This window comes from Erithacus rubecula (genome assembly GCF_903797595.1).
Source record: "Erithacus rubecula genome assembly, chromosome: 11".
Classification (NCBI taxonomy): Eukaryota; Metazoa; Chordata; class Aves; order Passeriformes; family Muscicapidae; genus Erithacus; species Erithacus rubecula.
This window is the reverse complement of record NC_136663.1, coordinates 8,569,110-8,593,853: the sequence shown is the minus strand read 5'-3', so window position 1 is coordinate 8,593,853 and position 24,744 is coordinate 8,569,110. Positions and strand designations below refer to the sequence as shown.

The following is a 24,744-nucleotide window of genomic DNA, read 5'->3' as shown; positions in this document are numbered from 1 at the left end:
CACTAAACTTTACACAAGTGCACCCTTCACCTGCTAAAGGTAAGCGTTGGAGTTGGCCAGCAAGGCTGGTGAATTATTTTGTCACTGTGCATGGAGATAAAGCAGCCCTCCTGCTTTTGGCATTGGTTCACTGAAGGGTAAATTGTCCAGGAGAGTAAGTCTGGATGTTGACCTTTAAAACTTTGAAAGATGTGTAATCCTTCCTGCCTAAGGCATGAGCTCGGCTTTCTGTCTTGCACCCCCAAAGGCTGTTGGGACATAAGCTGCAAAACAGCCTTTGTCACTTGGGACTTTAAGGAGCAGAGAGTTGTTCTTTCCTTCCAGAGGGGCCCATATGGCCATTCCTAGCTGAGGTAAAAGGCCTATTGCAAAAGGCTCTGCCCAGGTACTACATAGCTGCTTTTCTTGACACAGACTTGTCTCCTCCTGCCATCCTGCTGCTTAATAATAGGTTTCCAGTCCATCAGAACTGTAGAAATAGTAACTGCCAAATCCTTGGAATGTCGGTGCAATGAGGGGGATGCAAATGGAAAAGGTGATCAAGGAAACCTACCTTCTCCTTGAAGGGATTTGAACATAACCTTATCCCTTCCAAACAAATGTTTGAAGCTTTCTTTGGTGACTTACACAGTATCCCACAGTGACCAGTGGCTCTCTTTAAATCCTCAGCAAGGTTTCAGAGAAGTCAGTGTGTGCTCCCACTCACAAGAGGTAGGAAGGACTGGGGTCTTAAATCCCAGTGAGTGTGGCACTTCTCTCCCTAGACTGAAATCAAAGGAGTTTGTAATCTTACTTGTTTCAGTGTTTGCTTGAGAAGGAGCTGTAAAACCTCCTTGTGTCAGTGTTAGGTGTCTGGGTATTTGCTGACAATCAGGTAGGTGAGAAAATCAGCTGCAGTTGTAATTGAGCTGGAGATGCTTGTCTCCATGTGTCATCCCAGAGATCTGTTTACATATTCGTTTGTTTAACAATATGTTTGAAAGCCCTCAGCAGCATTTGGGCACCATTTCCCTGGCCTGCATGTGTCTGACTAATGCTCAAGGCAGTGTGCTATATCTGGACTGGAATTGCTAACCTGTGGATATGGGTTTCTTAGCAGCCCTGAATTAGGTGAGTCTGTGATTAGCCCTTAGGAATATGGAAGAGGACAGATCCAATGTGAGAAAGAATGAATAATTGTCCCTTCACAAGAAGCACCTCTCAATTTCATCCTGAACCCAAGTTGCTGAATTGATTTTGTGTCAAGGAAGGCCCTCTCCTGGGCTGGGATATGACTAGAAAAATCACCAGACCCCCTAGCTATCCCTCTCCCAGCTGGATTTCTAGGCATATCTTTATCTTAATAAATAGGGGAAAGTTTGGTTTCATCTCTGTGTTGTTGAATGTGTTGGCATAGTGCAAAGTGACTTCTGTGCCAGTAGCAGGTTTTGCTGGTCATCCTGGGATGTTGCAAGCAGGGATGCTGGGACAGTGGGTGAGAGGATGTGCCACCTTCTTTTGCTTTGTCAGGAGGTGCTTTGGGTACAAACTAAGGATGGAGAGTTGCTTGCCAGGACAGACAGTGGGGTAAGACCAAAGGTGATGAAGGGAAGCCTGAGTACTTGAGCTGGCTGTGATGAGGGATGCTGTGCTTGGGGATAAACCTGCCATTCCTGCTCAACATCCTGCTGTTGGATCTGTGCTGTCTGCCCAGAGGGAGCCAGGGTTTGGGTTTGCCACAGGCAGGGTCTCTGTGGTCTGTGCAGCACTAAGTACCCCAATCCCCCAGGGCATGGCAGCTGAGCTGCAGTTACTGGGTGGATTGTCAGCCAGCTGGGATTGCTCTCTCATAAAGAGCTACTGGCTGAAAGCTGAAGCATTCAGATTGGAAATAAAGCACGCATTTGAAAGGCAAGAGAGATTAACTGGGAAACTGGGCCAAGAGAAGAACAGGGAATTCTCTTTCAAGGACAAATGCACTTCTGGAATGTGTTTTAGATCCTGCAAGTCTTTTTTAACAGAGTAGTAGCTACCTGAAGGCCTCCAGGAACAGGCATCAGCTGGTGAAATCATCTTCCCAGTCTTAAATCCCTGACACATTGCTCTGTGTTAATGTAGAAGACCAGTTTTGCACTGACACCACTCCTCTCTCCATATACTCTGCTGAGTTGGGTATTCCACAGACATTATTGAAATTAGTCCTCACAAATTAGAGGGTGAGAGTAGAACTATCTCTTCTTGCCCTCTCCTGAGCAACTAAGGTCCCAGTTCTGTTTTCCAGCTCTTGCTGTGCATTGTTCTTGGTCCTGCTGCTTTTTCAGTGGTTTTTTTTCCACAGTTCAGAGCAGCCACATCAGTCTGGCAATGGGTTCCACTCTCTCCACACCTCCCTACTTCTTCTCCATCAAAAAAGGAACTCCAAGTTACATGCATGTTTTTTGTGTTCAGCTCCTCACTCAAGGTGACCCTCAAATGGGGTTCCTCTTACAGCATAGCACTTTCACCTCTTTCAATTGGCCATGTATTAGTCAGTCTGGAGCCTAATGGGTTTGTAACCTGACTTTGCTGGTCTCAGATGTTCCCAGCGATGTAAGAGGATTTGGGCACAACTTGCTTTCAAGTTAATGGAAAGATCTTGCTTGGAAAGAACCTGCTTGAGGATCTGAGTGTACTTTGCATTAATGTTTCCATTAATTTTAATGGAAACTTGTTTGAAATTCCTCAGATCAGCTTTGAACATCTTAAATTTTGTGTCCTTCACCTGTCTCATCTGAAATGCAGCACTCTCAAATGAGCAGCCTCATTACTGGCCAAGATGTTCTGCAAGGCTTTTTCTGCCTCTGGGAATGTCCTGTTCTCTGTTGATCCCACTGGTCCCCTCACCAGCTCACCACACGTGGGGTAGGAACTCCATGGTCAGCTCTCAGCTCAGAGGCTGTTCCTTCATTGTGGTCTCTAGCAGGTCATGTCATCTGTTTCTGCTCCACCACCATCTGTGGAGCAAAAAAGAGCAAGAATCCTCAGGGACTTTTTTGTTAGCATTTATAAAGCACTTTGCCATCATCAAACAGAAGGGAATAGAAAATAGTGATCTTTTATCATGGCGACTCAACTCTCAGTTTCTGCAAAGCTCTGCTACTGTGGGCACAATTACCTGCACATGGCATTTGGCTGGTACAGGCAGGTGCAGAGCCCAGCCTGGGTTTTAGCCTGACTCAGGTTTTGTTTGGCTTTCCTGCTTCTGCAGGGCCACACTGTTCTGGGCACTGAGCTGAGCAACATGGGATCCCTCACTTCCCCTCCTGCTGTCCTTACTCTCTGCCCTTGAGCTCCTCCAGTAACTTTGACACTTGAACACAGCAGTGATTAAGAGTTGCTGTACATCTCTCCCTGATCAGTTCACAGCTCACTCCTGCCTTGTACAGCAGAGCTCTTGCCTGCCTCTGGGCTGCTTGTAGATATTTCCTTCTGTCTCCACTGAGCTGAGCAGAGACCGACATCTCGACTGCTCATCACACCATCCCTGTGGTGAAAACCAGCCCTGGCAGAGCTCTTGTACATATTGCATCTCTGGCATAATCCCATTTTGCTGAGACAGTTCAGGTTAAACAGTCTGATGTAGTAAAAGAGTTGATGCAAACACTGCTCATCTCAACATAATCAATTTAGTGATCAACTACAAGTGCAGTTGTCCTGGCTTTCAAAAAAGACCACACTGGCTTAGTCCCTCTGGAAGTACTCCTGGGAAGGGACTTTGTGGTAAAATAGTATTAATAGACCTAAAGTGAGGTGAGGAGAAGTCATCATTAATGAGTTTTTCATGTTTTATTTAAGCTCAGTGCTCATTTGCAATCTTGCTGACAGCCAGGCACTGCCTGGTGACGTGTGGCTGGGCACAAGTGTCCAGGTGACAGGAGCAGACAGGCTCCACCATGCACAGAGAAGGCTGGTGTGACTCGTTTGCAGCATAAAGCAGCAGGAGCTGGAGCAGGCTGCCTGTGCTCACTTCCAGCCGGGCCAGCCCCAGGTCAGCTCCAGCCTTCAACAATTAGTGAGACAGATTGAATCTAGATTGATCTGTCTACTTTCACAGAGTGAGCCAATTCCAGCTAGAAATTCTCCTTTCCCTGTATTTCTGCATTAAAAGGAAGGAGACCTTGTCAGATTTCTGGATAAATGGGAAGAACAGGGCAAGGTAGAAATAAATGTTGTGCTAATGTGTAGGAAGAATCATTAGGACAGAAAGACATCATCTATGTGGCCAGGCTGGGGCTGATCCACATTTTTGTGTTGAAACTCTGTCTCTGGTAAGGCTGCTGCAAAAGGCAGGATTCAAAAGGACTCTGCTATTTATTGCACATTTGCAGCATTTTGCAGAGAGTCAGAATCTGGTTCAGAGCAAGAGTTTTTGGCACCAGTAACAGCCTGGACAGAAGCAGTGATGTTTGCTGCAGGGAATTCAGAGGAATTGCCCCTTGGTGCTGTTCTTTGACAGATGCACTCAGGTCACTCAGATATTTATATCACTGAGAGAAAACCAAGGTTGTGGGAAAGCAGAGAAGGGGTACATTGCTTCAGTGAATGTTCAGGAGCAGGAATGTGGTGTGGAACTAAGCTGGAGTTTATTTTAAGTGGGTCTCTTTGGGGATGAGATTTTGGGAGGGCAAATGGGAAGTGCAGAGCAGGGGATCAGTCCCTGATTGAAGCCAGTGGAGCAAGATCAAGCATCTACTTAATGCTGTGTGTCAGCCCAGCTATTCAGGGTTCCACAGCCAAACTGTGATGACATTATCAGGGACACTTAACTGAGCTGGGTCTGATCTGCCCTCTCTCTCAGCCACATCTTCTTGCTGCACTGTGATCAAAGACAGCAAAGAAACTGGAAAACTGATCAAGGCATTTTCAAGGAGTGTGGTTAACCCTGAATGTAGCAGGGCTGTGATCACAGCGTGGCTACACAGGCTGTTCTGCCCATGCAGCCAAGGCAGGACCTTTGTCACAAAGGGCTGTATCTCTCTGTTGCACTCAGTATGCTCAAATTTTAAGGAGACCATAAAAAGCAGTCAGAGAAGTACGACAGAGCACACCACAGCCAAACCAGTTTGGCTTTGCATCACTGCAGAGAACAGCAGGCAGGCTGGGAGAAAACAGCTTGCAAGCTGAGTGACCAGAGAGCTGAGTGAGACAAAGGATGCTTGTCCTGAGATCCATCATGGGTGTAGCCATTTCCAAGCTCCCAAAAGGGCAAAGGGATGCTCTCCTAGCTGGCAGAGCAGTGAGGCTTTGTGCATGTTTATCCAGGGCTTTCTCCTGCACGGTGCCAGTGCAAGAGCTGAGAGCTGCTGCTTGTCGTTGACAGCTCAGCTATTGTTGCAAAGTATGATTTAATAGCAAGACTTGATTACAACATGCAAATGTAGCTGCTGGGGGACTATCTCAAAGGTTTGTGGAGATTAGCTGTTAAATTGGCCAGTGCAAAAACATTATTAAGCAGAGAATATAATTACTCATCTTGTGCTTCTGTAGTGTATAGAAGAGACAGATTTGTTTAAAAGCCAGCAAGTCCTATATGGAGAAAAGACTCGTGTAAATGCCACATCATGTACTGCTGTATGTTGCAGCATATTTTATTAGAGAAGCAACACTTAATAACAACATTTGGGAACTTGTGGAAGAAATCCATTATATTATTCTGCATCATAAAAGCAAACCTAATGCCTAGTCCATGAAGGCTGTGCAGATATTGAAACATCTCCTTTTGGTGGTGGTTGATTGCTTTTATGGAGATTGCATCATATGGATATAAACAAATCCAGCACTTGATATGAAATCTGGGAGCCAGGTTTTAGACTCATGCATCTGTCTTCTATCTGTGCACGTTCCCTCTGAAATGCATCAAGGTTCCCATTAACACCTTAAATGTAGAAAGTAGAGTCAAAACGAGACTGTCAGCACATGCAAAATGAACAACTGGGCGTGTGCTTGCTCTAATATAATTCCCTTTCAGTCCTAGAGTAGTCTGTGAGGTTTCTAGAATAAAAAGATCATCTGTATGTGAGGATACAGGGAGGATGATGGAAATGTGGGGAGCTTGTTGATGCTGCAGACGTGATTTGGGAGCAGGCTGTGGTGTGGGGATTTCCTCTTGTCCTGTGGCTCTCAGTAGCCCAGGCTGGGCTTGCAGGGGATGATGCACTGGCAGCTAGAGGGCTGAAGTCAGATGTCAAAGTACATTTGGCTAGTCAAAGCCCTACACAATTTCAGGAAAATCTTTTAACAGAGGAGTCAGGAGGACTGGATTAGTGGAACAGCTTGTTCCTAATGGAGTAGTTCCTGCAGTCCCAAATGCTGGCATGGGAATGGGGTGATGTTGTCAGGGCTCTCCTTGCTGCTGTGACTGCTGCTCACCCTTGATTCACATCACTGAGTGTTTCCTCTCCAGCATCCCAAATGCTCTGCTGAGGCTTCACTTGTCTAAGTAGAAGGAAGTATCCTCCCAGGCCTAAGTGGGCAAGATAAAGATTTCAAGGGGTTTCAATGAGAAACTCCATTCTTTTGTGGCAGCTCAAGAGCTTTTGTGCACCAGTAATTGCTCCCCAGGATAGTTCCTGAGTGACTCAGAACTGAATGTGGAGCTGCTGTGTGAACCTCAGCAGCCTGGCACAGTATGTTCCAGTCACTCTGAATTTGAATTCATAGTCAGTCCTCCTTACTCCTTTTGGATGTGTCCATGCAGACACAGGCTCACTGCTCACCTGCTCTAGTCTGGTAAATTTGCCACAGCTGGAGGCATCAGCTGTTCCAAGTGGTGCAGGGAGGGAAACAATGCTTGTGGCTGGGCTCATTTTACACTCAGAGCCATGAAGTACCTGAATCCCAAGACAGCTCATCAGCATCTGCTGGGGGGTCCCTGGGAAGCAGATCTGTCTGCATCCAGCAGCAGCAGCAGCATGTCCCTGCTTTCATTACTCAGTGCCAAAAATACCTGGGAGTGTTTTGCAAGCCATGAGTGTCAGAGGGGTCAGTTCTGGAAAGGTCTGGTATCAACTGGGGAAGGGAGAATGGCACATCTTGTCATCAGTGAGCATGAAGGGATGGTACCTGCAGCTAGGAGCTGGGAGTGAGTGGAAGCAGGGCCTGGGTCTGGGTCTCAGCAGGGGAGACCAGCTGAGGGTGGATCAGCCCTGTTGGCAGAAGAGCAGGAAGGGACATGGGGCACCATAGACTGAAATGCTGAGCTAGGACATCTCAGTTACAGCTATTTTTAAATAATGTTCATTGATAGTTTGTAATGAAGCCAAAAAGTGGGAAAAACCATGTAGCAGTATTTCATAATAGGTTTGTTCCAGTTGTGTGAGGACTGTGTGTTTGAGCTGTCTGCATCTCCCTAAACACCACGTGCACACTTTGAAGCTGCACATCCAGTGATCAGTACTGATAAATGCCATAAACTAACTTCACATGGTGGTAGAGTTACAACACAACAGGAATCTCTGGTAGTCAGGGAGGAGACACAAGTAATGCACTGCTCTGTTAATCTCCTTTTTTTTCTGTGTGTACAGCTTGAGTGTGCAAGAGATCCATCTGTTAAATGTCTGTTAACCTGTTCTCAGAGTCTGGAGTGCAAGAAGTTGTTTGTGTGATCCTATTCTCTGACAGAACTGGTACTGCCTACAGGAGATGCCCTTAGCTGCAAACTGAGATATTCTAGGAAGAGTTGCAGTACCTCTTGGTTCCATTAATTATAGAGTTTTACTGCACTGAGCAGTGTAGCACAATTTGAGGCAGGACCTGCTCCTAACAGGTCTTAAGAGTTTGCCACTGCTGCTCTGAATCCCTGGGCTGGAATAAGGCTGTGATAATTAATGGAAGTTAAAGTGCTCCTTCTGCCTGTGAGCTGGTTGGAAATGGAAAAGAAGAACCTGTCACAGTTGTGACTGGCTCTAAACTACTGTCAGGCTTTCCTCCTTCCCTTCCCCTGCCCCAAGTGGAAAATTGTATTGGAAAGCAGCAGTTAGAGCACTTAAATCTTTCCACAGTTCATTTCAAGCTCCCTTTCTTCTTCCCAGCCATACCCAGGCCAGTTTGGGGCGCGGATGGGAGTCTCTGGCTGGAACCTGCAGGATGTTAAATAACAATGGGAGAGTGAGTTTCAAAGAGGGTATAATGTGCCTGGATTGCACGTACCCTAAGCTCTGTTTCCCATGCTTTGACGTTCAGCCTGTCCATGCTTCACTCCCGAGCTGTTTCCTTTCCCTATGGGATCTGTCTTGGTGTGATATGGAGCAAGCCCAGGCTGAAATGGGGTTGGTGCCTCTCTTGCTGTGGAGGGGCACACTCCCACAAGCATCCACAGAAATTGCTGGTGTCTATCCTGTTCAGACAGCAGTAAGTTAGCACATGAAGTGTGGGTAGTTACAGAAGCTGTTGTATCCCCTGTGCTGGGTTACCAGGTTTTTGTAATCCCTATCCTTTTCCAGGTACTTGGATTGTCTGTTTTAATTATTTTGTGTCCCCTTTCTCTTAATACCTCTTGGCACAGTCACATTGCTGCTGCAGGCAGTGGTTCTGTGTGGGTTTGTCCCCTTGAAACTGGCCACTGAAGGGTATCTGATGGAGCTTCACTGTCCTTCTCAGCTGTCCAGATTCAACAGGTTGATCAGCTGGAGGAAGCTGCCAAAGCTTTTACTTGGATGTTACTGAGTAACCCTTGGGAGAGAGCTGATGGACCAATACATAGATTGGACCCACTCCTTAGGGAAGTCTGCTGCCTCCCTGGGGCCAAGTTATAGATGTGAAAACTTCCCACCCTGGTATGGCCCTCAGATATTATCCATTACTGATTTTTCAGGTAGGCAGCAATGATGGTGCAACAAGAAGTCCAAGAACATTCAAGAGATACTTCAATACTTTGGGATGATTAAGGGATCAGGAGAACAAGCAGTGTCCTCCCTATTCTTCCAATTATAGGAAATTATAAGGCAAGAAACAGAAAGAACCAACAGGTCAATACCTGGCTCCAGGCCTGAGGTCACAGAAGACTGGATTGCTTTACACAACACCAGGCCTGCTGGTGACAAACAGGGTACATGAGTCTCAAAGGGGAAGAAGAATTTTTGCCCAAGAGTTAGTAGGGCTCATTGAAAGAGCTTTAAACTAGATTTGAAGGGGGGAAAGGGATAAAACCAGGCTTCATCTAAATGTATATTTCCTCTGTTTATTCAAGGGTTAAGCAGTATGAGAGACGCAGCACTCATAGCCAGGTATCTGTCAGGCTTGGATTGGAGGCTCACCAAAGCATGAGGATATATGGTTTTATTTCTGTTTTGTCATTTGGAGATTGCTACTCAATGTCTGTAGGACAAGAAAGCTCCAGGGCATCTTAGGATATACCCTGTGCTCCAAGAGATGTTGTTTTGGCTTTGCAACATTCAAATGCAAAGTCAGGAACTGATGCCTGAAGTGCTCCTTTTCCAAGGATTAAAAGGCATTGCCAAGGCTTTGCAGATGACACTCTTGCAAATCTTACCATGATCCAGTGCTGAGATCTGTAGGTTTCAGCAACACAAATGTGCTGACAGATCTGTGTGTGTGCTTTTCTGGAGATGGTAGATTTTTTCAGGAGGTTGATCTGTGCTACTGAACTCTGGATGAGTTGGAAGGTAACATTGCAAGAGTTCTTCATCACACCTGGGTCTTAATTTTAACCAAGCTTCCTTTAGTCTAGTAAAACCCTGGCTCAAAGGAGCAGTTTAAGGGTACTGTCACAGATCTATCTTTGGTTTCTCTGTTTTTAGATGGAACTGAGTGATCCATATAAGTCCATGAAGGAACTAGCTGGAGTAACCAGGTTATGACTGTGACAATCAGGGACAGAGGTATTTGCTAAATTCACCCAGCAGCATGTGAGGTTTTGCAGACCTTGGCATCGAGAGAGCTTGTTCTCACTTCTGTACAATCTCAGTAGGGGAGCTGGATATGAAACAAAGTCCTTTCTTACACTGCAGCCCTGGAGAGTCATCATACCCATCTCTGGACTTGAAGGATGCAGTTCTCTTTTGCTTAAAGTGATAGGTCCCATGTCACTCATCCTCTCCTGTTATGGTCTCATTGAAACTGCCTCATCTATTCTCATCTGCCATCTGGCTGGCAGTAGCTCCATCTAGAGACAAGCAGCTCTGTGTCACACACAGCCACACACCCTCCAAGATGCTGTTCAGGACCCACTCCTACACTGATCAGCTTTCTCCACCTCCACTGGGATGTTTATCTGCTTTTCCTCAATCCCATTGTGTAAATTAGGCTCATTTCAGCCTGCCATGATGTGTGGGCTCACTGGAATGTGACTGTAAATCCAGATCTGAACATTTTCTTGTAAAGGACGGGGTGGTGAAATTGCATTGCTGCCTTTGACCTCAGGCTGTCCTTAGACCAAACTAGACTCTTCACAGCCCCTGCACCAGTAAATCAAACAGCTTTTGAATCGATGCACATAAAAGTCAAGGGAGAGAAGCTACAGATGGAAAAGACCCATTGCCTTGAGCCTGTCCTGCTGCAGAAGGGGAAGGCTCTCTTAGGAATTCAAGGCAAAGCTCCAAGCCTGCTGGCTGAGGCCAGGCAGGGTGAGAGTCCTGCCTGGGGAAATATGTGGGGTGGGGGGAGACTGCCTAAATTTCCTGCAGCTTTTCCATTCTGCTCATCTCTGCATTTTATTCCCTTGGCTTTATTTTTTGGGCAAGAAAACTGATGTTGGTTGTATATTCAACAAACCCAATATGTTCATTCTCCTGATCATTGTTTTTCACTCAGGGCTATGTTTGACTTTTCCTTAGAAGCATGTTTTTCTCACCTAATATTTAGTTTAAGATCATAGGAGCTGGATATAAAACCTTCTGGGACATTTTAATCTGCCAAGAGGCTGCTTGAAAGCAGAAGTTATCCAGAGTATTTCAGTAGCATACTTAGAAAACATCATCCCCAAATTCTGTGTTGCCCATTTCCCTTTCATCTCCCTGCCAACTTTCATTGGTTGTTTTAACCCTGATCTGCTATCAGTGTCCTCTGTACCTTGCTTCCCTCCCCCTCAGGTTTCCATGTCTTTGAAAGTCCTGGTAACCAGAAGGTTCATGATTGCTTTGCAATTGTTTCAGACCAAGAATAATACAGCCAGAGCCAGCTGGATCCCTCACTCTGTATTGATACAACTGTTCTCCTGAACCTGCCCACACTCAGTGCTACAACTGCAAATCTGAGGTTGAACCAGAGCAGTGCTGGGCAGTGGTGTGAGCCCTGATCCATGGTCCTGTCTGGAAAGCAGCAGCCCCAGCAGAGCATCCCATGGCCAGGGAGCAGCTGCCTTTGGGTTTTGTCTGCTGGGGTCCTTGGGAACCTTCTGTATTATATGTGTTTTTCTGACACAGATCCTCTCAGAACCAGTGGTCCCAGTGGTCATTTTGAGTCCCTTGATCTGCAGCCAGTTTCTCCTGAGGGTTCTCCTCTGGCAAGGCCCTTGCTGAAGGCTGGCCAGTCTTGGTGATTGCTTCTCCCAGAGGTCTCTTCCCATGAGCCCAAACAACACTTTTGAGCATGGTTAAGAACAGGCACACCCAGAGAGGCTTTGAGAAAGTTGAAGCTGGAGATTGCTAGAACTGAGCTGGAAAGTGCCATCCTAATCCAACTTTGAAGTTACTCTGCATTGCTTGGACCAGAGACTTGCAGCAGAAAGAGGGCATTACTTAGCAAGTCATTGCCTGACTTCCACTTCATGAACATCAGGGATTTATGTTGTCATGCCACCACTGCCTTTGGCTACCAGATTATGTAGATTGCTTTGCATGGTTTTGGTATTTTAAACTTTTTTTTTTTTTTCTCATTATCTTTTGTTGTTCATCTCTTCATGAGTTTTTGCTGACTCCTTGTTTGTCCCTGGGTCAGGTCCTGGTTGGTAGATGTATGCTCTCCCAGTCATTGACCATCTCAGAGTATGCTTCTAGTCTGGAATGTTCATCCAGTACTCTTCATTTCCCCCTTGTTCATCAGATTGTCTCCTGCTTTGGAAGTAATCAATTATTTAATTCCAGGTAAACTGGGAAAAAGCAAGTCCAAAGGCTGAAGAGTGTATCACACACAGGGTGTGAATGTCTCCTCAGCAGAAATGTCAGGGGGAACATTAGCTGATGGGGAATGTGGAACAGGAAGGCTGGTTCTAGCAGTCTGTGACTCCCTGCAGCACTATCAGTTCTCTGGGTGATTAACTGTTTGTTTTTCCCTTAATGAAAACTTGTCTCAGATGAAACCACCATAATAGAAAGCTGATGTTATGGAGCATTCCCAAGTGTAGGTTAATATTTACAAGCTATCAGGTTCAGGTTTTATCTCCATCCCTTGCTAGCACAGAGATAAAATCCTTTTAAAAATCCCTTTTGATCTTCCTGGTTCATGACATGGCTTTAGTAAGACACTTTCCATATGAAATGGGTAAATGTCTTAATGGAAATGTAAGTTTTTCTCAGGATTTCAGGGACTAGTAACAGGTGAAGAGTCCCCCATGTACCAGGGGCCATGACTTAAAATGGAGCATAAGTGATGGACAGTATCTGCAGGATACTTGTGCTAGGAAACATCAGAATATTATTTCTGCCTCAATGCCTTAAGATCATGTTTACCTAATGGACTTACACTTGCATTTTGCAGGTGTTGTGTTAATATTAATGTGTTGTCTAAATTGTTAATATTTCTTCACTCCAACATTGCATTAATAAAGGCTGCAGGGGATGGAGAAAATACCTAGCTAATTAATTAAATCGACAAAAAGCATCTTTAACTTTCCATCATGCTGCCCTTTGCTTCCACCTAATGGGTCTTGGAATTTCTGGTCAGCAGCCACGTAACACACGCTGCTGTATGGAGCACTCAGCAATGTGCTTGCTAATTTTTCTGACCCATAAATCACTTGCATAAACTTTCAATGGTGAGGAAAAGTGCCTTTCATTCCTGCTTCCTCCTTCCAGTGGGAAAGGCAGTCTGATAACAGGCGGTGCTGGCCTGATGTGTGGGGCTGGAGACTTTCCCGTCAGCAGAGGGGCTGTCTGCATTCATTCAGGAATTCTTTCCATTCTCCTCTTAGCCAGACTCTGGATGACATTAATATTATGTGTCTTGTCATAAGCTGTGCTTCTGGAGCCAGTGGCGTATCAGACTGCACGTCTCAGGAATGTGGACTGCCAGTCCAGCTTGGACACTGGCTGTGAGGTGTCTCCCTTCTCCTCTTCCCCATTCCAGCCCCAGCCTGAGCTCATTTACCCACCAAGAATTACCATAGGCTGGAGAAAACGCAGGTCTCAGGTCCCTGCTGTGCCCAGGTGGCTGGGCAGCACCCTTGCTTGGGAGCATCCTAGTGCATTCCCAGAATGAGAATTTTCTCATGAGAAAATTGTGGAGAACAGTGGAGCTGAGACTGAGGGAGCCTGCTGAGGTTGTGCCTCCACATCCTGTGTGACCCAGCACCTGCATGCAGGTCTGAGCTTTCACCCCTGGCCCACAGCAGCTGAAGACTGTGTTTTGGCACAGAGGGGAACTTCAGCAGCATGCCAGGAATCTGAAGGTTGTCACCAGTTTGCATAAAAAGGAGCAGACTGCAGTCATATTAACCTTTAATGAAGAGGTGCAGCCTGCAGTGACTGCGTCCTCTGCAACACCAACACGTCAGTCCAATGGTGCCTCCTTTGCCATTGGAATCAAGGCAGGAGGCAGGAGGCAGGATGGCAGGATGGGCAGGATGGGCAGGTGTTGAGTCTGTCCCTTCCATATGAACCAGGAGGAGGGTGAGGAGCTCCAGGCTGGGCAGGGTGTGTTTTCCACCCACACAGCTGAGAGCCAAGAGATCCCAAAGGCCCTGTGGCCGCTTGTGCCGTCCAGCGCTGCGACGTCTGGCCTGACGTTGTGCTGCCAGATGTAGTCAGCAATTTCATTTAACAGGGCTGCAAAGTGGTGTTGATAATTTCAAAGAAGCTCCAGCAAATGGCTGAGGTTTTTCCAGCAGTCTAAATCCCTGTGTGCAAACCAGTACATCAGGCTTTAAGCAATTAATTCCTAATCATGCCAAATACCTTCAGGAGCCCAGCGTCAGTACTGAGAACTTAAAAACGGTTTTCCACTGTACCACTGATAATTTGGATAAAGCAAAGAGAGCAGTCCTGTGGCATTTCCAGCCTCAAGGTGTGAGAGTGGTCTGTAAGTGACATTTGTATTCAGAGAGCCCTCCCATGCATTTGTGTTGTAGGCATCTATTACTGGGAAGGCACCATAGCTAATATAAAGGGCATTCTTTATACCCCAGAAAGGGAGTTCATTATAGGGAAAAGCCATTCTAGCTTAGTAAGAAATGAATCTAAAACTGCCTCAGAGCTGCTATTCTCATCAAGTTTCAATGTTAGCAGTTTTAACCAAGAGCTAATTGAGCAATCTCAGAAAGTGGAGTAATTCCACTATTCAGCTATGCTTTGTACAAGGCTACTGCTAGCTGTGAGAGGAGCACAAATGACTTTCATCAAGCCAGGAACCGCCAGCATTCTTGCCTTTTACTACTTTTGCTTTCAAAAAAAAAAAATAGGTCTTTTGGTCTTTTGGCAACTGTCATTGGCAACAGGAGCTCCACACCAATATTTCAAGGCTCATATGTAACACTGCAGTCCAATTTTTTTTTATAATAGGGGATTTGATTTTCATGTGTCTTCAGGCAGCAGTGCTGTCCCAGAGTGGATGGCTGAAGATGCTCATGTTTGTTTGATAGGTAGAGTGTCACTAAGAAAATAGCACACTATTCTTGCATAATTTTGCATGGAGAAGAGCCGTTGCAAGTGCCAGCCTAGCTACTCACCAAAGAACATGATTCTGTCATTGGCTGTGCTCTCAGGAGATGTGGGATTAGCTAATGTTGGTTTTAGAAGAGCTTTTATAGAAGCCTCTCAAGTTTCTCTGCTTCGTGGAAGAGCTGTAATCAAAAATAAACTAATAAACAAGATTTAAAGAAGAAAAAGTCATACCACATCCAGTATCTTTGGATTTAACACCTTGGAGAGGGTTTGTTGTTTGAGCTGTGGTCTGTTTCTTTACTGTTTTCCTTCAGCTGATGCTGCTCCTCTTGGATGTGAGCATGACTATTTGCAGCCTTTTGTGGAAGGTGACTTTGTGGGTGAATGCATCAGGATTTAGAGTCCCATTTGCAGGAGGTGGCTGTAGATCTCCTGTTTGGTATGAGATTTTGCTGTAACAATAATCCCCTCCAAACCAGCAGAGAGCAAGGGCTCTCAGCAGTGTCCTGCCCTTAGCAAGGGGACATAAATCCATCATGTCTTCAGAGGTCTCTCAGACACACACACAGACACATCAGGGCTGCCTTTTTCAGCACCAAGCTTTGGTGACACTGTTTGGTTCAAGCATGATGCTGACAAAGCTGCTAACCATGCTTGGACCCAGCACAGAGCTGGACACACCTATAGATACGGGCTGAGAAACCAGAGCCTGTGACTGCAGGCTGAAGCACTAACCCATGCTGATGTGGGATGGGAAGAAATTTGAGCAGCAGAAGTTTTGTTCCCTTTGCAGGAGGGATTAAATGCTGGGAGGGAGAGACAAGATGGAGAGGAGCAGATGAGATATTGTAATGGGTTAGGAGAAAGAAGTTTGGTAACCCTTGTAGAAGAGGTTGGTCACATTTGGCGCTAATGTGAACTGCTGGAAAAGTGCTGGGGAATTACTTGGTGGCATCTCAGCCAGCCAGAGGAACCACTGTTGGAAGGGGGAGCTCAGACTCCAGCTCAGAACAGTTCAGCCCTGTCCTTTTAGGACAGGTTTCCACAATCAGCTACACGTGAAGAAAAGACCAACTTCTCCAGCCTGTCAAAAGCAAAGAACCCTGCCATGGAAGAGCTGTGTGGTGCTTTGGGATTATCACACCTCAGCTGTGGTAACTGTTCCAACACCTGGCTGTACCCATCAGTTACATCTTGTAGGAGGGGATGGAGGTGCAGAAGGTGTTACAGGGGAACAGCTGTGCTCATCTGTCCAGCCCCACCTCACTGCCATTTGCTCTGAAGCCCCTGGGTCTTACCCTGCTGGAACAGCAGGTGTTTTAGTGTCCTTTTGCTTTAAGGAAGCTGCCTGCCTCCTTCCTGCACTTACTGGATTGCACACAAAGTACCCCTTGTCTCTCTCTTTCAGTGAACCCTTCTTAGCTAATGTCATTTGTCAAGTTAATCAGGGAGAGTGGGTACTTTGATGGCTGCTGTGCAGCCTAGCTGCATTACCATGGTGACAAGCAGCCAAACAGGCATTTTACTTGCCCTGCCTTTCTTTGCAATTTGCCATGAGAAACCATAATTTTATTTGCCTTGACCAACCAACTTTCTGAAAACATCGGTAGTTTTTCAAGGTTGCTATCCAGAGATTGCAAAGTGTCGACCTAACATTTAATGGAGCAAATAATAATGCTGATACTAAAGCAGGTCAAGGGTCTAAATGTGAAGCTTCTCTTCCCACATCCCACAGATGTTTGGCACTGGCAGGAGCTGTCTGAGAGGAATTACAGCCCACTAGCTTGAGTTTGATGCTATAGTCGAGGTGTCATCAGTCCTCTTCAGCTGGATGGTTTCATAGGTGACTGTTGCCCTACAGAAGCCGTGACTATCAAAGATACTTTGAAAAGCACCAAGATTTGTGTTTAAGAGCATCTCAGGAGCTTGAAATCTCTCCAGAAGTTTGTGACATTTAGGCACTGGCATGCCTTGGTCACATTTGAAACTCGGAAGCAAGTGTAAGCCATACACTCCAGCTGACCTCTTGCATAAGGCAGGCTGAGGATGAATTTCATCCACATAACTCGTAAGCAAGATCTGGGCATTGAAAAAGCTGACAGGAGATGTACATGTTACAGAGCTCAGAAGCCCTCCCATCACTCCCTCTCCCCTCACATGTGCACATGTTAAGTGATGCATGGAACAGGTCTGGAAATGCTCCCTCCTGCAGTGTGGTTATCAGGATGGCTGGGACCTGCAAGCACCTATGGGAGGGACAGCCACCTGTTGACCCTAGCCCTGTCTGTGAGACAGCAGAGGAAGCCTCACATCAGCACAGAAAGGGCAAAAGTTCAGATCAGATTGTTTATGGGATTTTATGGAGCCAGGAGCCAAGGATAGCTCAGCTAATCCAGAGGAAACTGTAGCGATGGCGTTAGAATGCATTTCACATGGGATTCATTCAGCGCGCGTTCAGATGGACCAGTCTTTCTGTCTCCGTTTTTTTAGCCATGAAATATTTTTCTTTGTACTCCTGTCTGCCAGATGCACTGAGCCAGACTCCAAGCTAGGCTGTTTTAAGAAAAAAACCCACAGAAACCCCAAAATCTCTTGTCGTTTGACCTGCCGACAAGTTAGCAGGGCTTCAGCACAGCTCCCAGCAGCATCAGCACCAGCACTGGGCTGGGTCCATGCTCTGCCAGCCACCCTCTGCTCCCACCAGCCTCAGCATCCAGTGCTTTTCTCCAAGCCCCAGTGTGGTGCTTGCTTAGTTGAAGCCCTGGTGAGAACATGAGCTAAAAGTGCAACTGAGAGGCCACGTGGGGAGGGCAGGAAGGCAGCAGCTTGGCTGTGCCCTCCAGCTCCTCAGCACCTGAAGCCTTGCTGACTTCATGGGCAGTCCTAGCTCATCCTCCTGAGTCACCAGTACCCCATGCAGTTGCAATCTCAGCATGAGTTCCTCTTGGGAATAAGGTTTTCCTTTCAGGTGCAAGGAGGTCACATTAAGATATTCCATGCAGATCTTGTCTTCCTCCTTGTGTCCTGAGCCCCAGACTCCATTGCTTTGCTGGAAGAGGTAACATGGCTTAACTCCAGGCACAGGTGTCAGCTCCTTCACTGTCCCCAGCATGTTCCCTCTGACCATAGCAAGCTCTCACTTGCTCTGGATTACCCCAGCTGTGACTTGTGCCTTCTGGAAGCTGCTTTTCTCTCCCTGAACTCCTGATGTTTAGAACAAATCTAACTAGGAGTTATAGAGCAGCTACACACTCTTCTTTCCTCTCAAACTTGCAGGACTGCTGCAGCAGGGTGCGTTTGGGGAACAGCTCCATGACCCCCCAGTGGTACAGAGTTGGGAAGGAACCTCTGTCCTTGCAAGTTTTGGCATCAGCCCACAGGGCACTGCAGCCTTCCCAGGGCACTCTGGTTCATTACCCTGAGCTAACACAAACCAACCCATCAGATCTTGGGGCTTCTTTTCCCCCCAGATACAAGAGAGTGTCCAACCTTACCTGTGTTACCTGATCCTTGATAGCCTGAACTGCAGATGCATCTCCCAGAGCCTGCCTCTGCCTTTGGGTGAGAGAACAAGAGTAGCATTTCAATTCTGAATGTCCATGATCACATCCTGCACACCCTGTTATGGGTGCAAAGTTCCTGGGTGCTTCCCAGGATGGGATTTTGCAGAGCAAAGTGGGTAGTATGTGCTGTTAGTTTTACTTCAAGAATAAAAGCATCCCTGAAAGGAAGATGCTCAGATATGAGCTTCCATTCAGTACCTCCAACATCAGAACAAGGATATCTCCAGGAAACTGTAAAAGCCCAAACCACAGAATGGTAAAACAAAAGGCAGAACTTAATAATCAGGTGGAAATTGCATCCAGCCAAAAGTGTCACTGTAGATGAGATAGGAAGGTTTTACACTCCAGTGCTCAGCAGGAACAGGAATGGCAGGGTCTGCTGCAGCATTTGCTCATAGTGTTCATTCTGCAATGAACACGTGCCTGTGACAAAGAGGAGATTTTGTTCACAGGTGTTTTGCTTTGTCCTTGAAAACGGGCTTGCATCTGTAGAAGCTGCAGTTTGAGGCAGATGCACGGGGGCCTCCATGGCCAACCTTAGTCCAGGTGTGCATCTGTCTAGCTCAGGCTAATTCCCTCTTCCCCTGCACCAAAGCCCATGGGGAGGGGAGGTGCTGCCTTTTGCAGTCTGCCCTGTTTTCTATGCTTGGCTGTGACCTGGCTGGGGCAGGAAGGGCTTCCCAGGTGAGCATGGGCTGGCCCAGCTCACCCCTGTCCTCAGGCCCCTGTTCCCCCCGTGCTGCTCGGTGACAGTGGCGTGTCTCCCAGGGTCAGGAGATGGGCATGGCCATGCCCTAGCCCGCTGGCTGTCCCTGGCTGCCCCACGGGGTGCCCAGTGCCCCCGGCCGCGCTGTCCCGCACCCCCTGGCGCCCGTGGCCATAGAGGGACCGAGGTTGCCATCTGCCGGTTCTGCTGCACAGGAACACCAAGAGCCTGGCTCAGCCCTCTTGGAAGAGTCCCCTCAGGAGTGTGTTCTGATCCTGCTGGGTTCACAGGGCATTGCCCACCCATGAGCCAGCCCTTGGTCTCTGGTAGCCATGACCCATGGGCAGGTTTTCCAGGAGACAGAGCAAGCAGCCCATTCCCATTTGGACCGTGCTGTTCCTGCCCTGCCCTGCCCGCTCTGCCCCTGGGCCAGGATATCCCCCCTGCCCTCCCTGTGGGGCCTGAAGTGTTGGCCTCTGGCACAAAACCCTCTGTGAGAATCCACAGGGCTCTTAATAAGGGAGCTCCTCCCCATTAAAGACCGATATTTCTACTGCTGATGGTCACTGTCAGGTGCTTATTCCTCCTCTGGGCTTCTCTTAATTTCCTTTCTCTTTCGAGTTCTTGGCAAGTACTCCCAGGCTGGGAATGTGTGACTGCTGTAGAACTGCAGAGCCCTGCACATCTCACCTGGCCAGGCTCCCCAGCAGTGGCCAGGGTTGGGAGCTGCAGGAACAGTGGCTCCAGCCCTGATCCTCCAGCCAGCCCTGCAAAATCACTGCTTTGCCTGCAGCAAGGCTGAGCTGGCATAATCAGCAATAGCTCACTCAGGCATTGCTGGGAGGATGAGGTTACTTCTGTAAATCTATTATCTTTTTTGGCAATTAGCACCAGTAAGGAGCCCTGGGAATACATGCAGGAAGCCCAGTTAAGCACGTCTCTTGCTTATCAAGCCCAGTTAAACAAGTCCCCTGTGACAGCCCTGCTACTGGTAGCACAACCCATACACACACCAAAGATGATTTCTCATGCTGGGGCTGCTTTCCTGAGCACTGTGTGACTCCAGAGGTTTCCATTCAGTGCAGGTACATTGAGAGATGGGAAGTGCTTATCCCATCATCTCCCTCATTCTGGAGGTTGTCTGGAGGAGTCTGTAGAGTCCCTACATCTCCTGGATGCCAAAGGCAGCCCTGCCTGGTGGCTTCTCCTGCCCGGGGACAGTGCTGTGCTGTGCTGTGCTGTGCTGTGCTGTGCTGTGCTGTGCTGGGAGCTGGTGGGGCAGGGCTCAGTGCCTGGGCCTGACCACACATGTGGAGCTCAGGCTGGGGGAGCGGGCGAGCGCTGTTTGCTCTGGCCCAGGAAGACAGATGTGTGTGTTTGTTTTCCGTGCTATCTTTCGCACGGCGTTTGTTTTGCTTGTCAAGCGTTTCAGGAGATAAAATGACCTAAAGGAAGATTATTTTATCCTAATTTAAGCTGTCAATTTATCACTGACTTCTGCTTGTCTGCGCCAGCAGGACAGCTTACTCTGAGTCCCTGGGGAAGCCTCAGCTAGAAAGTGAGAATTTGGGGGGGATTTGGTGCAGTCTCACAGCTAATCTGTGCTTATGACAGCAACTGCAAGCTGCTCCCCTGTCCCCTGTGTCATATTAGTTCCCATCACTGTGGACTGGCTTGGCTTCCCAGGGGCCTCCCCTGTGTAACTGGGCCCTGGGCTTGTTTTCCTCGTGCCTCAGGCTGGTGGAGGAGTTCATGCTGCTGGCGAACATGGCCGTGGCCCATCGGATCTACCGCTGCTTCCCCGAGCAGGCCTTCCTCCGCCGCCACCCCCCGCCCCAAAACAAGCTGCTCAAAGACCTCATGGACTTCTGCAGCCAAGTGGGGCTGGACATCGACTTCAGCAGCGCGGGGACCCTGCACGTGAGTGCTCTGGGTGATGTGTGTTTGTGGCAGCCTGTGCTTTATTCCCTGTCCCAAGCAAAGCTGACAACTGTGCCATGCCAAAACAAAGCACTCCCTCTCTCACTATTGATCCCTTTGGTGCTGAGCAGGGGTGGCCCAGCCTGTCCTGGTCAGCCATGTTGTGCTCAGAGGTTAGAGCAGGGTGGGAAAGACTTTGCCAGTGACCCTGCACTGCCCTCTCTGCAATGGGAAGGACATTTCAGTGCAGGAGCAATCCCTGAGCCACCCAGATTTCGTTCTCTGGGCAGAGAATTTGCTCCATACCACAAAGAAAGCAGCTCTGCAAGGGGCTGTTTGTGTCTGGTCTGCTGCAGGTCTCAGGGAGGGCAGGGTGGGGAGTGGGGTGACTGGGAAGGACATGAGAGCAGTGCTGGGAAAGGTCAGATGCAGCCAGCCTGAGAAGTATCCAACCACTCCTCTCTGAGCATGTCCTGAGGCTGAACTCCAGCTGAACAGCACAGCGCAGGTTCCAGGATTTTCTTTACTCACCACAACTGGACTGTGGATAATCCTCTGTTAATCCCATCCCTGCTGGCCTCCTGCAAGCCCCTGCATCAGCTGGGACTGCTTTCCCTGCTTGCTGGCTGTGCCCAGCCTATGTCAGCAGATGCAGGGCTGCTCAATCAGCTCCCCTCCTGCACTTTGAACCCTCCAGCCCCTCCTCACTGCTACCCCCAGGCATGACCTCCCATATCCATGTCTCCCCAGAGTCCCATTAGTCTGTGTGCTGAAGCTCTCAGAAGCTGGATGGGAGCCAGGCACAGGTTGAGAGAGGGTTTACAGGCTCTCTCTCACACAGCACAGCTAGGGACAGAGCCAGCAGTCCCCATGCTCTGAGTGCTATCTGCCACTGACCCCAGGAGGAGAGCCAGTGCTCAGGATTGTGTATGCAATCCTACTGGGGCTGCTGAAACCACAGCAAAGACCAATTTCATGTGCACCTTTTGGTTTACAAGGGGATTTTCAGGAAAAAGGGGAGTTTGGCTTTGACAAGCTTCTGTTAGCACCAGTAAGGTCTGCCTGGGTCCCTTTACCACCATAACATGCCAACACTGAATGCTCTCTCTTTTCTCCTCCAGAAAAGCTTAAGGGAAATATTTGGTGCTGACAAATATTCCAGAGCAAGGAAAGAAGTGCTGACCTACATGTTCTCCAGGCCCATGCAGGTGAGAACAATGCTGTGCTGTCAGGCATGTCTGCTTGTAGCTTTCTGCTGTGGCTCATCTTCAGCCCTCGCCCCTTCTGTGTTACCAAGCTGGTTGTTGCACACAGAGGGAGTGAATGAATACTGAACATGGTGTTCCAGGGCTGCCAGCAGCTTCCTGTACAGCTGGTAGTGGGAGTGTCCCTTGAGCAACAAAAGCTCCACTGGATAACAAGGTCAGGCTGAGTCTTTCCTCACTGCCCACACTGTCCCTGTTATCACTGCTTGGGATATTTCACCCTTGAAGTTGCATGAGGGCTGTTAGCAGACTCTCAAGGACCCAGCCCTGTGAAGAGCTGGTGGTGGGCTCCATGCTTCATGTTTCTGCCATTTCTTCACACTGTGGTGTCCCAACTGGTCCAAAGAAGGAATTAAGACTGGGGGTGTGAAACTGGTCATAAGCACAGCCCGGTGCCTGCTCTTGGAAGAAAGAAAGTTCTAGAAACCCTTCAGTCTCCCTTCTCCCCAGGTGGCTTTCTTTAACAGTCTCTGCAATGGAGGCTGTGCTGCTCACACAAATTGTCTGGTGCATCTGTAGCTCAGGACACTTATTTGGGTATTTATCACCATCATAAAAAGTTTTTGTAAGGCATCAGCTCCTTTTGCAGCTGGGCATCACAAAATCTCTTCTGAGGAAAGTCTACTCCATGGGGAGAAGGGCATGTTCCTGAAATGATCTCTCTGCTGTGGCCTGCTTATCACTGCAGGAATGAATCAGCTTTCCAACATCACTCATTTGACTGTCACTCTTCTAATTAGCTTATTTGCTTCATTTACTCATTAGCAATTGCCTGAAGTCCTTTTGTATTTCCGGGACTTAATGCTTGTTTGCAACTGGGACTGGGCTTTGAGGCCATTTAGTAAATCACCCTCTCATGTATGTCCAGCTCAGGAGGGCTGCTTTGGAAAGAGCAGGAAGTGTCCTCTGGAGCTGGGTGTGTTGTCTCAGATCCCATGTCCTGCTTTGGGTTATCCTGGTTCCTTCCCCACATCCTTCTTTTCTGGTGGAAGGTGCACTGGTGACATGATTTCCTTTGAGTCCCTCTCTGGTCCTGCTGACTGTGGAACAAGACTGAGCTTTTCCAGTAGCAGCACATGGACCAGGCCTAGCTACTGGCCAGGATGGATGAACAAGGAGAAGGTTCTGCAGTGGCAGCAAGGAGGGGATTGGCTTTTGGGGACCCACTGACTTGCTGAGATCTTGCCACTGTGTTGTCCTGAGATTGTGGTTGGAGAAGTGGTGGCAGTGCTTTCAGATACCACACAGTGGCTCTCATTATGATTTAGCCTTGTGGATACATTAGATCATTACATGAGAGAGTTATCAAGGTTTTGGGGATGAAGTCTTCTGCAGAGTAGGTACCAGACAGAGAAAGAGGCACTTTTAATGGAGATATTCCACAAGACATGATTTTGATAGGAACTAGTCTCATTCCATCATCAGAAGACAAAGGTGCCTGTATGTTCAAGTGTGCTGTGCAATCCACTCATGCATGGCAAACCTGTTGCACACTCCCATTATAGGCAAAACACTTTGGAAAAGGGCAAGCAGCTTCCAGGAGGAAAGAGCTTTCCACTGCAAGGAGTATTTTTTTTTTTGCTGTCTGCCACCAGCATGAGAGCAGATGGAAGAACCAGCCCCATCCTGCTGGATGTCATGGTCCCTCATGGGGAGAGGACAGATTTGAGGTTGGCAGCTGCAGAGCACAGCCACTGAGGGGCCCAGGCTGGTGAAGAGGGCTGGGCCATTGCTCTGACAGATGGTGCAGCGAGGCTGTCTGGTCAGGCCTCTGAGAGTCACCTGTATCCCTGCTCACGTTGCAGCTCCCAGTGATAAAGCTGATGTTTCAGGGACAAGGCTGCAGCTAAATCAGCCTAAACAGCCTGTCCACAGGTTTAACCCTTGGTTGTGACAAGCCTTGTATCCTCCCTTTTCACTGCATGCTGGTGGTCAAGACATCAGCCTCTCTGAGGAGGAGGGAGATGGGAAGGAACTGGTAATGTGTGTACCTGAGGGAATGCCTGGATTGGCATGCCAGGAGCCTTGTAACAGATGAAGGAGCAGCGACACACCATTTTTCAGGGGCTCAGTCACTCAGGGATTCAATCTGTCCGTGAAAGCAAAGCTGCCCCTGGTTGGCTGGGGCTAATTTATTTGCAGTTCTCCAGGGATTGCAAACTTTGGGGATTTGAGACCTCTTGTGAGTCAGATCTGTTAAGGAGAAAACATCTGCTTCATGCCAGGCTGATGTCACTGGGTTGTGCTGTCACAGTGGTGAGGATGGGTGTCAGATACATATTAGACTGGGCTCTCTGCAGGGTGCAACCTAGGGGAATATTTGTGCTGTGATACTCAAGCTGCTGCAAATGTTAATGAGGGTCATGGGCTGCAAAAAGAGTGTCCAAAATGGTGCTGGACCCCACAGCTTATCAATCAAGACAAAATGCCCCAGACAACAGCAACCAGCACAGAACCTTCAGTATCTTTTCTAACTTTAAACAATGTGGGGTATAACT

The 24,744-nt window shown here is 48.0% G+C and overlaps 1 protein-coding gene across 2 annotated transcripts in view; it reads left to right on the top strand.

Annotated features, from left to right (window-relative positions):
- DIS3L2 (DIS3 like 3'-5' exoribonuclease 2) overlaps positions 1 to 24,744 on the top strand; it is a 184,999-nt gene that overhangs the window by 149,121 nt on the left and 11,134 nt on the right. For both annotated transcript variants that reach the window (XM_079315695.1, XM_079315696.1), the window contains exons 16-17: positions 20,798 to 20,981; positions 22,103 to 22,189. In XM_079315695.1, the coding sequence (XP_079171821.1) occupies positions 20,798 to 20,981; positions 22,103 to 22,189 (271 nt within the window). The remainder of the gene's footprint in view (positions 1 to 20,797; positions 20,982 to 22,102; positions 22,190 to 24,744) is intronic.